Genomic DNA, 17,589 nt, shown 5'->3' on the forward strand with positions numbered 1-17,589 from the left:
TTTTAGTAAAATTAAAATTAGACCTAAGGATAATGAAGACATATCTTTTTTCAAAATGGTATTTGAATTTCATAATTTTAAAAGCAGTGGAAAATTTCACAAATGGAGAGAGTTAACTTTAATAAGATAAACATAAAAAATATCAAAAGGAAACTTTATGATGTTTTAAAGGTAAATGTCTTTACCAAATGATCTACTTATATTAAGATAAACACTAAGGCTTCAGGGCAAAAAATTAGCAATGAACACCAAAAGACAATTCCCTGGTTGGGAGCCATGGCTCAGGTTTGTAATTCTAATACTTTGGGAGACCAAGCTGGGAGGATCACAAGGTCAGGAATTCAAGACCAGCCTGGCCAACATGGTGAAGCCCCATCTCTACTAAAAAAAAAAATAGAAAAATGAGCTGGGCATGGTGGCACCTGCCTATAGTCCCATATAGTCCCAGCTACTTGGGAGGCTGAGGCAGGTGAATAGCTTGAACCCAGGAGGTAGAAGTTGCAGTGAGCCGAGATGGCACCATTGCACTCCAGCCTGGGCAAGAAGAGCAAAGCTCCATCTCAGAAAAAAGAAAAAGACAATTCCCCAAAAGGAAAAAAAAAATGGGTAATGAACATATGAAAAATTCTAACTCACTAAGGTTAGAAATGCAATTAAAAATGAAAGTGACACTTTCTTCTTCTATCAAATTAGCAACTGTGAAAACAGAAAATACAGTGTTAGCAAGAGTACAGTGAAATTGACTCAGCTATACACTAGTAGAAGGATAATTCAGTAAAATAATTTTGAATAGGTTATTGTAAATTATATACTAAAAGCCTTAAATTTGTTCATATTATTTGATTATACCCAGGTATTTCTCCTAAGAAATGATTCACAAAAAAAAGATGAGAGTATTTTTTATAGAAATTATTATAGGGGATTATTTAATATAATAGAAAAATATGAAAATAGCATATGTATAACATTAAATGGTTAAAGAAACAATGGAATAGTCATATTAATTTTTAAATTATTTGATATAATGTTCAATTTAAAATTAATACATATTTGAATATATAGCATACACGGTTATGTTTCATTTGTATATACACAAAGGGAATATGCAAAACTGTTAATCTTCAGTCATGAAGCCAAGAAATGGTTTCTTATTTTTATAACAAATTATTTTATAATGTAAAAATATTACACAGAAAATATGGCAAATATAAAAGTTATGGTTTTTATTATAATTGTTACATTGTTAGAGGATGAAGACCTTTACAATGATCCTTTTGTATTTAATCAATAGTAAATACATTTTCCTTATGATTTCCTTTAATAACCTTTTCTTTCCTTTAGCTTACATTATTGAAAGAATACAGTATATAACACAAATAACATATTAAATATGAGTTAATCAACTGTTTATCAGTAAGGTTTCAATCAACAGTAGGCTATTGAAGTTTTTGAATAATTGAAAGTTATAAGCAGATTTTTGACTGTGTGAGTGGTTTGGTGCCCTTAATCCTCACATTGTTCAAGGGTCCATTGTAGTTTGTTGCACAGAAGTTACACAGGCATAGATATCCAGGACAGAAATTGGTACCAGAAAGTCAGTAATACTTAAATCTAAAACACACAATATTGGTTTTGAGATAAGGAGGCAAGTGATGCCAGGAGGGCAGCAAGGAGACTCGGAGTGGAGAAAGGAAATTGTTTCTGAGGGCTGGAGAAAAGAAGACTCATGGAATTTACTGCCAGAACAATTATCTTAGCTGTTGCCTTCAATAACTGGAAAGATAGAAAATATGCCTATGAGTTTGTGGGCATGGTTAAAGGGATTTCCAAGCAAAAAAAGATGACAGTGCTATTTGTCATCTTTTAGCCACAGACAGCATGATATTGTAAGAGAGAGATGAGCTAAAGAAAGATTTTCAAGCAGAATTTAGAGGCTATATTTCCAACCCAGGACTTGCTGAGCTGGAAAAAAGAAGTTTATAATTTACATCATCTCTAGCTGGCAAAAGAGTTCCAAAGACATTGTCTTAAGGAAAAACCCAAATTCACAGCGCTATTTACTGGTCAAGATGAAATCAAGGATATCGCTCTGAGATTCATTGTTAAGAACAATGAGAACACATGGACACAGGGAGGGGAGCACTACACACTGGGGTCAGTTGGGGGGAAATAGGGGAGGGACGGTGTGGGGTGGGGAGCTGGGGAGAGATAGCAAGGGGAGAAATGCCAGATGTAGGTGATGGGGAGGAAGGCAGCAAATCACACTGCCACGTGTGTACCTATGCAACAATTTTGCATGTTCTTCACGTGTACCCCAAAACCTAAAATGCAATAAAATAAATGGGAAAAAACAAACAAACAAACAAACAAACAAAAAAACAGCCTCGCAGAGTTCAGGTTGTGTCTAACAGTCCAATAAACAAAACTTCTAACAATTTCAAAGGTGTTTTCCCTTGGTATCATAACTCTTATTCCATGCCAGAGAAAGTGGCCAGTATTGACAGATCTGTGGTATGTCTTTATTCAAAGGGATGCCATTATAATTTGATACATAGAAAGCCTACACTTTTTTTTTTTTTTTTGCATTGTAGCATCTTAGACTAAAAGAGACAGAAATAGTTAATCTAATATCTATAGCAACTTACTCTATTTTAAATTTCCTTTCAGCCTATTTCTATGCTACACAAGTTAGTATTATTTTTAAATAATAATAATAATAAAACCAAAAATATCATAGCTAATATTTATTGGGGGCTTTTAAAACATCAAGCATGATGTTAAGGACATTTCATAGAATATCACCCTTACTCCTCAAAATTAACCTTTGAGTTTTTAAATAGTTCAAATATGTTGGCTCACATCTAGATTTTATCCCAAGAACTTTATCAGAAATAAAGATGAAATATTTATATAATGATATTCAAAGCAACATTATTTATAAGAATAAAACCATGAAGGAACCTCAAAGTCTAATAAAAGAAGAAAGGTAAGTTAAATTTTTTTCATATAATGGCTAACAACATATCAATTAATTAAATCATTATGAGTTAATGTAAAGATTACTTTGATTTTAATGATAAGAAAACTGAAGATTGGTAAGGTGAAGTTGTCTATAGTCACACAGAATTTGGCAGATCCAAGATTTCAGTCCTGATATTATGACATCAGAGGCCTCACTCTCAACCACTGTACAATCCTCCCTACACTGAATCAAATTACAATTCATAAAAGAAAATGGACAATACTGTCATATCTTGTGTATTGAAAAACTTCACACTGCAACAGACTCCTCCCACTCTTACAAGATGTAGATGGCTACCTAGCCTCCGAGGTGACATGCACTGAGATCTGGGCATGCACCTAGAAGTGAGGACTATGGGCTTCTGATTCTTCCTTAGCCCAACAGCAGCTCCTTTGGTTCCAGCCACCACCACATTGCCTGGCTCTGTACCAATGAGCTTTACTTGGTTCTACATGAGAGAAACAACAGGCTATAGGGGACGCATCTTTTATGAGGATGCTTTCATAAAACCTGAGAAGGGCCACTGGTTTGTGTTGAACAAGGCAGAGCTTTCATTGTACTATCTTATATATGTACTTTTACTACAAACCTGCTTTACAATTTTAAATAAATGCCTATAGACATTTCCTTTGTCAAAAATGAAGATATAGAAAAAATGATGAAACTAAAAAGAAAAAAATGTACATTAATGAAGAGCAGTAGCTGAGATCTGAGGCACATACAAAAGCTAACCCAAGTTATGGTTCCCATAGTAACTACAACACAGTTGGATTTCACTTTTATGTTAAGTAAGTTTAACTTGAGTGGGAATGCAAAATAGTTTCTCTGAGCCAAAAAGAGAATTATGGAGAACACAGAGACAATTGTCCAGATTATTCTGGCTTTCATATATGCTAAATATTAGCCCTAATGTGGGTTAATATTTTCATATCAATAGTGTATGTTTATTTGTATTGATTTTAAACTCTTCATTGAATATATAAAATATGATTACTTAATATGAGAAAAAAATTCCCATTAAAATATGTTAAACCAGAGAGCATGATTTTATAATTTAGAAATACAGAAACACAGTTAGGCTTATAATTATGAGAATATTTGCCGAAAGTACGAATTATGAGAATTCAATCTGATTACACTGCTATCAAGTGCATTAAACCTGACATTTTCAATTACTGTTGATGGAACCTGAAACTATGAAAATAAACACAGTACTTAAAAGAGAGCATCCACATGTTTAAGATAGAGTACATGCATAAGTTTTCAAGGCATTTGGAGTTTGCACATCATTCTCTAGTTCAATTAGATTTTAAAAAGGCAGAAAAGGTACTTACTCCTGTTATGTAACGAGGTCTATATTGAATAGTTCCAAACAAACCAAGAATGACGATAATAATATGTACAAAATTTGCCAGGATAGGTGCCCACTGATATCCAAGGAAGTCAAATATTTGCCTCTCCAGCACACAAACCTAGAAGAGCAAAACAGGATGGATAAATCAGAATGTGAGCAACAGCACAGTGGTGAGAGGAAAAAAGGATACAATTATTAATCACATTATAATTAGCAATTATAACTGTGTCACCATATCTGGCATGTGTCTTTAACTAACAGTGAGAATGATATTTTCAGGTACATTTCAAAGGAAAACTATGGAAGTTGTGGATCTATAGACACCTACAAGCCTTTCAGGAATAATTTTGTGGAGGAATCAAGCAGTATTCACAGGATGTCATCTTTGCAGTCACAGGATAAATTACATTGCCATGTGCACTGTCAAACATTTGAAGTCATCAACCAGCAAATCCGGGAAGTCTACATAAAGACTTTGTTGCCAGATCTCTTCACACGTTATTATATAAGTTGAGACTAGAACAAAGGAAGCTTGACGTGGAGGAAAAACAACTCTTTATCAAGAGTTGCAGCAAGAACTCTTTAACAAGACAAAGATTTCTGGATGTGGATCTGACACTACGTAGCTGCAGTGGCCTAAGTAAATCATTCCCTTCTCTGGGTGCCTGGTCCTTGTTTGTAAAATGAAGGACTTTGACAATGTATGAAGGGTCCTTCTAGTCCTAATAGTGTTGGATTATAGATCAAATATGATGTTTTGTCATACCTATTTACCAGGCAAAAGAAGGGCCCTCAAAGAAAATTAGAACAATGGAAAACAAAAACAAAAATTAAGCATCACTGTTATAAAAGCAAGACACTTAAGTCCATTAAAATTATACTACTTTCATCTGTGCTTACAATGATAATTAAGACATATAAAAATCTAGGCAGTGACAGGAGAAAAAAACCAACCAACTAACCAAAAATAACAACAAACTGAGATTAGCAGGTAGTCCGGAAGTACCACTTTAGATCCAAAAGTGAAATCTGGGGAGAAGGCAAGTATCATCAGACCCAACAAAGCAAATCAGAATGTTAGCTTTATTCATCATGCCTGCCCTCAGGGGGGATAATAATAAACTCTCTGTGTTCAGAGAAAAACATTGTAAAAGGACTTGATGCTCCATACCAAGATTCAGTATTTTATTCAGCCAGGTTTTCAAGGAAAATGAGGATTTAAAAATCCCTAAGTTCCTAACATCACTATGCTTTAATGATATTTCTTGTCAGAAGGAAATACTGACTCTCAAAACAGGCAATGTGCTTTTTAAATTAAATATCTGTAGTGCAGTTTGAAGACGTCTTGAATGATCATTATTCCCACTGCAGTTCTTTAGCTGAGTAGCACGTTTTCCCATCAGATGTTGAAAGAGAAAATAAATTCATGACAACTGTTTGCATAACACCTCTATTTTCTAAGGCACACTGAGCACCGTGTAAAGGTTGTAGCAGTCACAGTCCAGCTTAGTCAAATCTTAATTCACACTGCATCTTCAAAGTAATTAAAAAAACAGAAGAATCTTGATTTCTTTTACCCTATGCTGAAGCCATGATACTCATCAGAGTCTCAATAGTGGAATGCAATATTCTTACTGGTTAATAAACACAGACTGTCATAGAGCTTGAATATCACTTAACCCTTATAAACCTGAACTGTCTTCTGATGAACCATTCCTTCAACTTTCTCATATAGTCAGCATTTTGTACAAATGGGACGCGTTTGTGACATTAGATAGTATTACACATGCCAAGTTAGAATCCAAATGGTACCACAAACTAAGTAGTTGTTTTGAGAACACTATTGCTAATTTTCTATATAAAAGTTCTTTTCTACATAGAATCCTCTCCTCCTTATCTTATGAATAAATAGTGAACAGGAATGTAAACCAACAACAAGATACATCTAAATTCTATAAATTTGGAGCATCGTAACTGTGGGGACACAGCAGGGCAAAAGTATAGAAGATGGAACACGTCAGTCAAAGCGTGGGAAATATCTCAATAAACTCACCAATTATGAAAGAAAATTACAGTCCTATTGTTAATTATAAAAATACAGAAATGATAAAATACTAAGTCTGCAAAACTGAAGTAAAATTATTTCAACATATATCAGGTTCGTTTTATGGCAGAACCAATTGTTTCTTCCTTACAAGTTTATGCACATGGAACAAGCTAATGCGTAATTCTTTGCATGTAATATTTCTGCCTTCTTCTCCTTTTTGATTAGCATTATCATAGGTTCTGCAATTTAGAGATAGGCCTGAAAAATGAAAGATTTTCTGAAAAGTTCACTGAGCATAAGCCGAGGAACAATGTGTAGGAGTAGTTGCAGTCTTTCCTAAGAATTCCTTCCAACAGGAAGACTATTAACTATGAGGGGCCTGTATGATGGGGCCTGGGGGCGCAGGGATGGAGAATACACATATTTGTTAGAATATCTACTGTATGCTGAGGATTTATGCTCTTCTCCAGGCATGTATTATTATATTGATTCTACACAAAACTAAGGGAGGTAAACAGAAATGTCCCATTTTGCAGACTAAGGAATCTAAGTCGCGGTGTGCTAAGTGATTATCTTCAGGTTACAGAAGTGGTAAGTAGTAGAACAGGAGTTTAGGCTTCTGTGCCTGGCCCCTTTGCTATGTCCTTACCTTTTCTATTTAATCCACACTTAGTCCAAAAAGAAAGCAAAACTGTTTTTGTTGGTTGTATCGTAGAAGCCATGCTAGTTATAGCATATATGCTACTTTATTACTTTTTTATTTATTTAGAAATAGTGTAGAGAATCTTTCTGATCATACCTATCAGTTCATGACATTACATCATCATTGGTAGAGGCAAAGTTCCTTTCTTGTTTAGGTTAGGTTAGTTTTTGCCTCTTTGAACACATCTCAGTGTTAATCTGATTTTGGGGCCCTTTTTAATGTATTTACTTTTGGTTCTTATAATCATCTGACATATAAATGTATGCATTTGGCCTTGCAAAATATATACTGCTGCTCTTGATATCTGTGTATTATTTTCACATAAAAAGTCTTACGGTGTACATCTCTTTCATGTGTGTCTATTTTACTGTATATACATTTTGGTTCCTCGTGTTTGGCTGGCACAGAGCACACCATTATAAATGCATGATTTGGTTGCTCTCAATTCTTTGCTACCACTAAGAATTTTCTTCCGTTCCATTACTATCTTTATGAAGTTTTTATTTGTAACATCAATAGTGACTAATCTTTATCAGTTACTCTCTCTGCATCTATTGAGGTAATCACAGTATTTTTTTCTTTTACACAATGAATTGATGAATTAGACTATTCAGTCAATCTCCTTATGTCATTATCCTTTTATACCTGGTAAAATCTCTACTTGGGATGGCATATTGTTTTTAGCACATTTTCAGTTTGGATTAAATTTTACTTTTAAAATTTAAACAAAATAAAATTTTATTTAGGGTTTTTGTATCTATAAATTGACCTTCACTTCAATTTCTTTTTCTCTTGTTTTCTGACACTGTTATAAAAGTTACACTGGCCTCAAACCATAAGACAAAAATTGTATTTAATTTTATTTTATTTTTATTATATAGATGGATATACAGGTAGTGCTCAACTTACGACCACGATTGGTTCTGACAGACCGGTTGTAACACGATTTGGTCGTAAGTTGAGTAGGTTATATGTACAGTACTGTGAAATGATGTTATAAAAATCTTTAAGTCATATTTTATCATAATGTTCTTTCATTATTGTTATATATCATAATTTTCTTTGTTCATTTTATGCCATTTGTATCATCTCTACACCATTTTGTTTGTTATTTTTACATTCATCAGGTTTAAGTAAAATACTGCAATACCAGTACCACTGGTTTAATATTTGCAAAACATACAAAATTACAAAATACAGGTGCATACAAAAATACAAAATGCAGGTGTAAAAATACCATAGGAAACATTTTCCCAATTGCAAAACATATCAAAATATATAAACATGTACAAAACATTTTATTGGCCGCTGGTGCTTGGCTGCGGATCGTTGATGTCGTCATCTGAGGCAGCAGTTGGGGTTACCGGAGTTGGTTTTTTCATAAACATGGTGAGCTTTGTCTGAATTGTATGTTTCTTTTTTTCTTCATAAATTTCACGATATGGACAATACACATCGTGCGTCATCCATTCAATCCTTGCAAATCGTTCAATGTTTGGGTCCATTGCTTTGAAATGTATAAGAAGTTTATTCAGTAAAGATAAACTGTCTGATAATCCCTTAGTGGTGAACTTTCTTTCTGGCTCCTCCTCTACTTTCTCTGCTTCTCTTCTTTCTTCTTCCACCGCTCTTTCTTCTTCTGGTTCGATTAGCTCCTCATTTGTAAGTTCTCCGGATTCTTTGTCTAGTAACTCTTCAACATCTTCCATTTCACACTCCAAAGAAAGGTCTTTAGTGAGTTTTACTATATTTTCCCCAAACCATTTCAAGTTCATGTTCACTGTCAAATCCATCAAAATCATTAACATAGCGCTTAACACAATCTTTCCAGATGCCATTCATGCACTTTGTCGTCACAGCCTTCCAGGCGGTAGCAATATTCTTGATACACATCAAAATGTTGTAGTGTTTCCAAAAATCTCGCAATGTTAGTTCTGAGTCAGCATCTATAGCGGACATTGCTTGAGCGAAGGTGGTTTGGAGATAGTTGGCCTTTAATGTAGCAATCGAACCTTGATCCATAGGCTGGATGAGTGGAGTCGTGTTTGGCGGAAGAAAAACAAATTTCACATCTGGATGGAGATCGCCTAGATGTGGTGGGTGTCCAGGCGCATTATCAAGTAGCAATAAAATCTTGAAAGGAATATCTTTCTCCAAACAATATTCTCGAACTTGAGGAATAAAACAGTTCATAAACCAGTCTTCAAACAATCCTTGTGTCATCCATGCTTTACGTTGAGAACGAAAGTAGACGGGCAATGTGTGCTTGTTAACATTCTTGAACGCACGCGGGTTGTCTGAGTGATAAATTAAGAATGGCTTCAGCTTAAACCCTGAGATGTTCCCACCAAGCAGCAGAATTAGCCTATCCTTAAATGCTTTAAATCCCGACATGCTTTTGGCCTCTTTGTGAATGTAAGTGCGTGCTGGCATCCGTTTCCAAAATAATCCAGTTTCATCAACTTTGAAAATCTGTTCTGCTAGATATCCCTCATCTGTAATTAATTCATCCAGACTATCAACAAATTTACCTGCTCCTTCCTCATCCACGCTACTCAAACACTATGCATTTGGAATCTGTTCTTGAATCTCTGGAACCAGCCAGTGCTTGCTACAAATTCTTGACTGTAATCTTCTCCAGCATGCTCCTTGAGAGCCTGAAATAGACTTCTCACCTTCATCTGCACAGTAAAAAGACTTATTGGTGTCCGTTTTTGAATTTGATCTTCCATCCAAATATATAGCAATTTCTCCATTTCGTGGATGGGCCCACTTCATTGCTTTGTTATAACTGTTGATCGCATGGGTGCAGAAACTTTCACAGCTTCATGAATTCTTTCTTTATCTTTCAAAATCGCCGATACAGTCGAGTGTGATAACTTTGTATCATGTGCGATCACATTCACTCTCTTTCCTCCTTCGTACTGCTTAATTACCTTCATTTTCGTGTCGAGATCGATGGCCTTTCTTTCCTTCTTGGCAGGCTGAGGCGTAGACAAAGACAATTTCCTCTTGGTAGACATCTTGGGAGGGGTTTGATGAAAAATATCCAAGACACAAAACACAAATTGCTGTACCGAGTCTGGGATAACAGTTGAAATGGTACATGTGGAGATGGTAGTGCTGCCGGAAGCTGGTCTGCACTGTCTTACGCCCAGCTGGGCAACTTTTGCGCTGCCAGATGCGGAGCAGTCGTGGCTAGCGATTGTGGTTGTAAAGTTGAGTGGTTGTAAGTTGCATAGGTTGTACGTCGATCAATACCTGTATGTATGAGCTCTGTGTGTGTGTGTGTGTGTGTGTGTGTGTGTGTGTGTGTGTGTACGCTATAATATGATTTGGAAAACATGAAGATTACCCTTTTTTTGCACCATAGTAAGTGTTAATTTTAATGGTCATTGTTGATATAGTAGAGTATGCTTAAGCTGAAAAAGTTTTTAAAACCTTTGTGATAAGTACTATTAAGGACACATTATCTTACTTTCCATGACAAAAAATGTTCATCAGAAGCATCTGTAAAATGTAAAATGTCTTCAAGATAAATAAATTTACTGACTTTTCAAACTGGAAGAGAGTCACTCCATAATCCTGAATATATACATGAGAAAACTGAGCCCAATTAAGTTAACACTTTGTTAAACTAAATTTTAACTCTTCATAGGAGAGGATTTGGTCTAAAACAGGTTTGCTTCAAATGTCTGCATGGCAAAAGTGAAGCCTTTGTACTGGTTAGGCATCTAATGCTATTCAACTTTAATAATAATAAAATTACATGTAATTGAACATATTTTTTAAAAGGCCAAAATGATATTTTTAGATGTAGTTTTCCTCAACTGGTAAGACCTGGAATTAGTCTCCTTGAAATATTGCATTTTGTTCATAACTAATATTTCTTTATTTTTCTTCCATATATTACTGTAATATTATTATTATGTCCTTAAAACTTAACCTGCAATTGAAACAAATAACATAAAAGTTATTTGTACATTTTGAGGGAAATAAATGGGTTTTTGAAACTATCATGATGAAACAGGGTTTTTTTTTTTATTTTTAAAGGTGTGTTATTAAAGGCTACACACAACCAAATTCTGTTCTAGTGCTAAATAATAAATGGAAATTAAACTTATCTATGAGTGCCCCTGTTCTCTTCTCTGTGCCTTCTCTCCCTTAAGTTTCTACAGGTCTCTTCAAGAATCTGAGCTTTTGGATTGTTTCAACTCTCAAGTTTTTGAAGAAAGTGAGAAGATAGACTCAGATTTCAATGGTAGGCCAAGTACAGTGCTCCCCTCCAAAGGCCATTTGCACTGACAAATCAGATTTCAAGGAAATAACAAACCTGTCAAAAGTTAAAACCATTCCAGGAATCAATAAAGAAATAATTTTCATTTCAGTTGTTTGCAGAGGAATAAAACGTACCTAACAAGTAAAATTAGCCCGTAAATAGCATCATACACTGACATGCACAATACACACGACACACAGACACATACTACTAGGGAAAATCCAAGGTGGAAATTGAAATGGACATAACCATTTCCAGGTTGTGTCCAAAGTCTTATTTCATCCGTAGGTACCAAGAAAGTTTAGATAAACTTCCAGCCTGATACAGAATGGCCATATGTTGGTGAGACTTTGGTCAATAAAAGTTGCTGCTAACCTTTGTTTGTTTTTTACATTTCAGTCAAGTATAGCCAATTTCTAGTTCCCAGTAGCATCCACTCTTTGTTTCCTGCCCCATAAAGATCTTAAATCAACATTAAATGGGATATAGAGAGTTTGAGTAGTGCATCCTTGATTCACATAAAATTTTGCTCCTTCAGCAGGAAAAGCTTGTCCTGCGATTTTGCCTTGGATTCAGGTTTCCCCTGCGCCCAACTCTCCAGTATAGTATTTCTGTTTCCTTGTCATCTGCTCACTTTGGTAAAACTGCTAATTTTGTGTTAACCTTGATGTCTAGGTTTATTCTGCCCTTCACTAGATCTTGCCACACTAGAGCTCATCTCTATTCCCATTGCTTAACTGCTTGGTAATCCTAAGTAAACTATAGTCTTGAGCATGCTGTGGGCTTGTCTGTTCCAGAGTCAGAAAGGATGCCCAAGTTGGCTTCTAATTTTAAGCCAATGCTCAATAAAGCTGTAAAGACTTTAGAGATATTCTAGGTCTTTATAATATTGTTGAGCTGCTGTGCTCTTTATAATATTGCCTAAAATATCACAATATCACAAAGCAAATCTCTACAAATATGACTGATAATGTTCTATGCTTAAGATTCTCTGTGTTGTTCACAGTGGACAAGATCAATGAGAACATATGTGCCAGCTTTTAAACATTACATGCAGGGGGTATACTAGATATAATTTTGTTTTATCTTGCCAAGAGATCTGATTCCCATATATAAAATGAGGAGAATAAACTTAAAGTTGAGTCTGCAATGATTATACACGTAAAATAGGGACAAAGATAAAGGACAAAACACAGAGCTTCACTTAATGGGTTTTAGTTACATTTGAATAAGTGGAGTTTCTCAAATGCATGTGTATATATGTGTACATACTTGCTAGGATGTATATGTGTGTGTGTGTGTGTGTGTTCACCAATGGAAAGAAAATAAAATTGTAAGGTATTATTAAAAATAATAATTTATCTTTTAATAATAATAATTTATCTTAATTCAGTAGGACCAAGAATTATCTACCATTTTCCCTATAATGGTTTTCTTTAAAAAAAGAAAAAGAAAAAGAAAAAAGCAACAACAACAACAAAGAAATAAATCACCACTGCCACCACAACAAAACATGACCAAAACCAGACGTGGCCCTAATTACTCTGATGACACTAGAAGTCAGCATATCATGGTGGTTCAGACTTCAAGTTTTAGAACTCGAAAATCATGTTTGAATTCTAACTTACTATATGACCACAGGAGGCCCACTAATCTCTATGAATCTCAGTTTCTTCATCTATAATATGGGAATATTGTAATGATACATAAGTCCTAGGATTTCCATGAAGATTAGAGTGATAATGTACATAGAGTATTTATTAAGATGCCTGGATTACATCTTAAAATGTATGCTATTATTAATTTATATTCCAGTACAAATTTGAAAGCATGTTTTAGTGCATTATCATTCTAGATTTGTATTTTTGCCAGACTATTTCAGTTAGAGATGTTCACATATTTCTTAATCTATTGGTCACAATGCAAATAGTATCATGACGCATATTCCTGAATAACCTCAATTATTTGGAGGGAGTCTTTCTTGATAAATGTCTTCCTGCCTGATTTAACACCCCATATATTAAATTCAGTGTTATTTGATTTTCAGTAATAGGGCTTTTTTAATGTTAGTACTATGGTAAAAGAACAGGCTTCAAACATCATTTCCTCTGTTTCCACCCTCTCTCTTTCCATTTTTCAAATGTGATAAAAACCAACATTTATTTTTAAAACTGTCTCCACATAGTCAGACACAATAAAGATTTCCAAGAAAATACAGGAGAAGATTTGGCACAAGTTCAAAGAAACCAAATAGAAACAAGAAGTGCATTTTCTCATAATTTGTATTACTGGAACATCATACATGGCATTTCTTAATATACCTTTTTGAAACACAGAGTCACATTTTTCTGAGGTTAAATTAATAAGTTCATGTAAAGACTCACATAGAAGTCAAATAGTTAATTTTGAGACTTTTCTGCTATTTTGTATAATAATCCCATTTATATATAATTCTAAATATGCCATCTAATACTCTAGTTGTGATAAAATAATCATTTATTATTTTTCACAGCTGTTCATTCTGCATAGCAATTTAAAACCATTTCATAGTTAATACTCATACTATCAAAAGACAAGCTGATGACAAGCACATTATATGAGGTTAAAGAAACAGAAAATTCTTCTAAAAAGTAATACAAAAAGTTAACACTAGAGCAAAAAAATTCATTTGTTTTTTGTTGAATTGGGCTTAAAAGGTCATATGAATTCTTGACCCTTGTTCTGCATGTCCACAAGCATAATTTTATAAATGTGTAGGTGAGTGGGTATGTATATGCCTAATCACAAGGTATTATTGATTTTCAGTAACAGGACTTTTTTAATGTTTAGATTTTTAGCTTAATTTTTTTTATCATAACATAAATATCTCACCTGTTTTTGAATAGTGTGTCTGCATTCTATGATAAAATCATTAAAACATATCAAACAGTTATATTCTGGACACTATAGTAAATACTTGAACATGTTTTTAAGTTAGTGCTTCCTTTTAAATCATGCATTTACAAGGATGTCTACCATTATCTTTATTGCATAGATGAGGGAATCACATTGACGTTGAGAGAGAATAAATAACATGTCCAAGATCATAACTGCAGAGCTGTTATTTTTAACTTCCATGGCCATGATTTCACCCACATATTATTAGCAACTGAACATAGGAAAACCTTATGGTATTGTTCTCACAATTTTTAGGGCATCTGCTTTACTATCAAATGCATTGCTAACTCAATAAGCCAGTAAATATAAGTGGTTCTTTGTTCTTGGGATGAAATAAAAGTTCAAAAGATTCACTAATAAGTATTTTTATATATAACTCCATAGTTTGCAAATTCCTATAATCACTATGATGACCTTAAGAAATAATCATGATTATTACTATTCCTCTATTCTGACAAATTATGCAATTCATAGTACAGACTGGTTCACAGTTAGAACAGAACATTTTTGATAAAAACATGAACTGAAAGTTTCTACTATCAATGCAGTTAATAGAATAATAATACCGCAGAGGCACAAAAATGACATTTATCTGGAGTTTTGTACTATAAAGTGATTTTATACCTTCGTAGCCTGATTCTCATTTATTAAGTTTAAAGTCTCCCTATACTCATGTGAAATGAGCTGAAAAGATCACAGTGTAGGTCTTCTTGGTAATGGATCACTGTTTCGATTTCTCTAGAGTCTATAATTTTACTCAGTGGAAATCTAACTTCTCAGAAGAACCAGAACATATCAAAATGACAGCTGTTCTAGGTAGTTTTCATGACTCTCTTAAAGTACATGACAGGTAAGAGTTGGAAAATATAATGCATCCATTTGACCTTGAATTTCTAGTATCTTCACAAAAGAGTCTCAACTGATACAAGGTCAAGCTAATACATAAATTGGTTACATATTCATAACACAGAAACAAATACCTAATGTTTGAAAGACAGTGGCCATGAGCTTTTAAATCACATATTCTGCAAGCAGTTATAGAGTATCATAGGTATTAAGCAATGCAATACACTATTTCAGGTACTAGTCAGGTGTAGAAAACTAAATCTGTGATAAGATAAATCAGACATATTCATGTCATCTGACATAATTAGTTTTATTCTATGATATATGCTAATATCTGAAATGGTGTATAGTCCATTTTCACACTGATATAAAGATACTACCTGAGACTGGGTAATTTGTAAAGAAAGGAGGTTTAATTAACGTATAATTCTGCATGGCTTGGAGGCCTCAGGAAACTTACAATCATGGTAGAAAGCAAAGGGGAAGCAAGGCATGTCTTACATGGCAGCAGGAGAGAGAGGGCAGGAAAAATTGCCACTTATAAAACCATCAGGTCTTGTGAGAACTCACTCACTATCATGAGAACAGCATGGGGGAAACTTCCCCCAGGATTCAATCACCCCCCACCAAGTCCTTCCCTCTACATGAAGGTTACAATTCAAGATGAGATTTGGCTGGCAACACAAAGCCAAACCATATCATTTGGCCTCTGTCCTCTCCCAAATCTCACATCTTTTTTACATTTCAAACCTGATCATGACTTCCCAACAGTCCCCCAAAGTCTTAACTCATTCCAAGATTAACCCAAATGTCCAGGCTCAAAGTCTCATCTCAGACAAGGCAAGTTCCTTCCACCTAAGAGCCTGTAAAATCAAAAACAAGTTAGTTACTTCCAAGACACAATGGGGGTACAGGCATTGGGAAAATGTTCCATTCCAAATGTGAGAGATATGGCAAAACAAAGTGGTCACAGGCCCAATGCAAGTGTGAAACCCAGCAGGGCAGTAATTAAATTTTAAAGCTCTGAAGTGATCTTTCTTGACTCCATGCCTCACATCCAAGGCATAATGATGCAAGGGGTGTGCTCCCAAGGCCTTAAGCAGCTCTACCCCTGTGCTCTGCTGCATACAGCCCCCATGCTGCTTTCATGAGCTGGCACTGAATGGCTGTGGCTTTTCCAGTTTCACGGTGCAACCTGTCAATGGATCTACCATATGGGGTCTGGAGAACAGTGGTCCTCTTCTCACAGCTCCACTAGGCAGTAGGCCAGTAGGAACTCTGTGTGAGGAGCTCTGCATGAATATCTGGGCATTTTCATATATTCTCTGAAATCTAGGCAGAGTTTCCCAAAGCTCAAAACTTATCTTCTGAGTACCCACAGGCCCAACACCATATGGAAGCCACCAAATCTTGGGGTTTGACCACTTTGAAGTAATGGCCTGAGCTTTACCTTGGTCCCTCTTAGCCATGGCTGGATCTGGAACAGCTGGGATGCAGGACACCAAGCCTGAGGCTGCACAGACCGGCGGGGACCTAGGACCAGCCCATGAATACATATTTTCCTCCTAGGCCACTGGGTTTGTGATAGGAGGGGCTGCTGTGAAGACCTCTGACATGCCCTGGAGACATTTTCCCCATTGTCTTAGTTTGGCTCCTTGTTACTTATGCAAATTTCTGAATTTCTCCCTGGAAAATGGGTTTTTCTTTTCCACCACATTATTGGGCAGCAAATTTTCTGAACTTTTATGCTCTGCTTCCCTTTTAAACGTAAGTTCCATTCCAAACTATCTCTTTGTGAGTGCATATAACTGAATGCTTTCACAGCACCCAAGACACTTCTTGAATGCTTTGCTGCTTAGAAATTTCTTCTGCCAGATCCCCTAAATTATCTCTCTCAAGTTCAAAGTTCCATAGATCTCTAGGGCTGGGGAAAAATGTCACCAGCCTCTTAGCTAAAATATAGCATGAGTGACCTTTATTTCAGTTCTTAACAAGTTCCTCATCTCCATCTGAGACCTCCTCAGCCTGTACTTAATTTTCGGTATCACCCTCAGCATTTTGGTCAAAACTATTCAACAAGTCTCTAGGAAGTTCCAAATTTTCTCACATCTTCTTGTCTTCTTATAAAACCTCCAAATTGTTCCAACCTCTGTCTGTTACCCAATCCCACATTTTCAGGTTATCTTTATAGCAACTTCCTATTCTGCTGGTACCAATTCACTGTATTAGTCAATTTTCACACTGCTACAAATATATTACCTGAGACTGGGTAATTTATAAAGAAAGGAGGTTTAATTGACTCATAGTTCTACATGGCCAGTGAGACCTCAGGAAACTTACAAGCATGGAGGAAGGGGAAGGAGAAGCAAGGTACCTTTTACATGGAGGCAGGAGAGAGACA

At 35.3% G+C, this 17,589-nt stretch overlaps 1 protein-coding gene across 10 annotated transcripts in view; it reads right to left on the minus strand.

Annotated features, from left to right (window-relative positions):
• Positions 1 to 17,589, minus strand: part of NKAIN2 (sodium/potassium transporting ATPase interacting 2) — a 1,033,472-nt gene that overhangs the window by 551,626 nt on the left and 464,257 nt on the right. For 9 of the 10 annotated variants that reach the window (XR_004267624.1, XR_004267622.1, XR_004267625.1 and 6 more), the window contains one exon: positions 4,357 to 4,494. The exons of the other annotated variant lie outside the window; for it this stretch is intronic. Coding sequence is in view for 5 of the 9 variants with exons in the window: in XM_032274380.1 (XP_032130271.1) it covers positions 4,357 to 4,494 (138 nt within the window). In the remaining 4 variants the exon portion in view is untranslated. The remainder of the gene's footprint in view (positions 1 to 4,356; positions 4,495 to 17,589) is intronic. 10 annotated transcript variants of the gene reach the window in all.

This window comes from Sapajus apella, unplaced genomic scaffold, assembly GCF_009761245.1.
Source record: "Sapajus apella isolate SASKATOON/1434 unplaced genomic scaffold, GSC_monkey_1.0 scaffold6, whole genome shotgun sequence".
Lineage (NCBI taxonomy): Eukaryota > Metazoa > Chordata > Mammalia > Primates > Cebidae > Sapajus > Sapajus apella.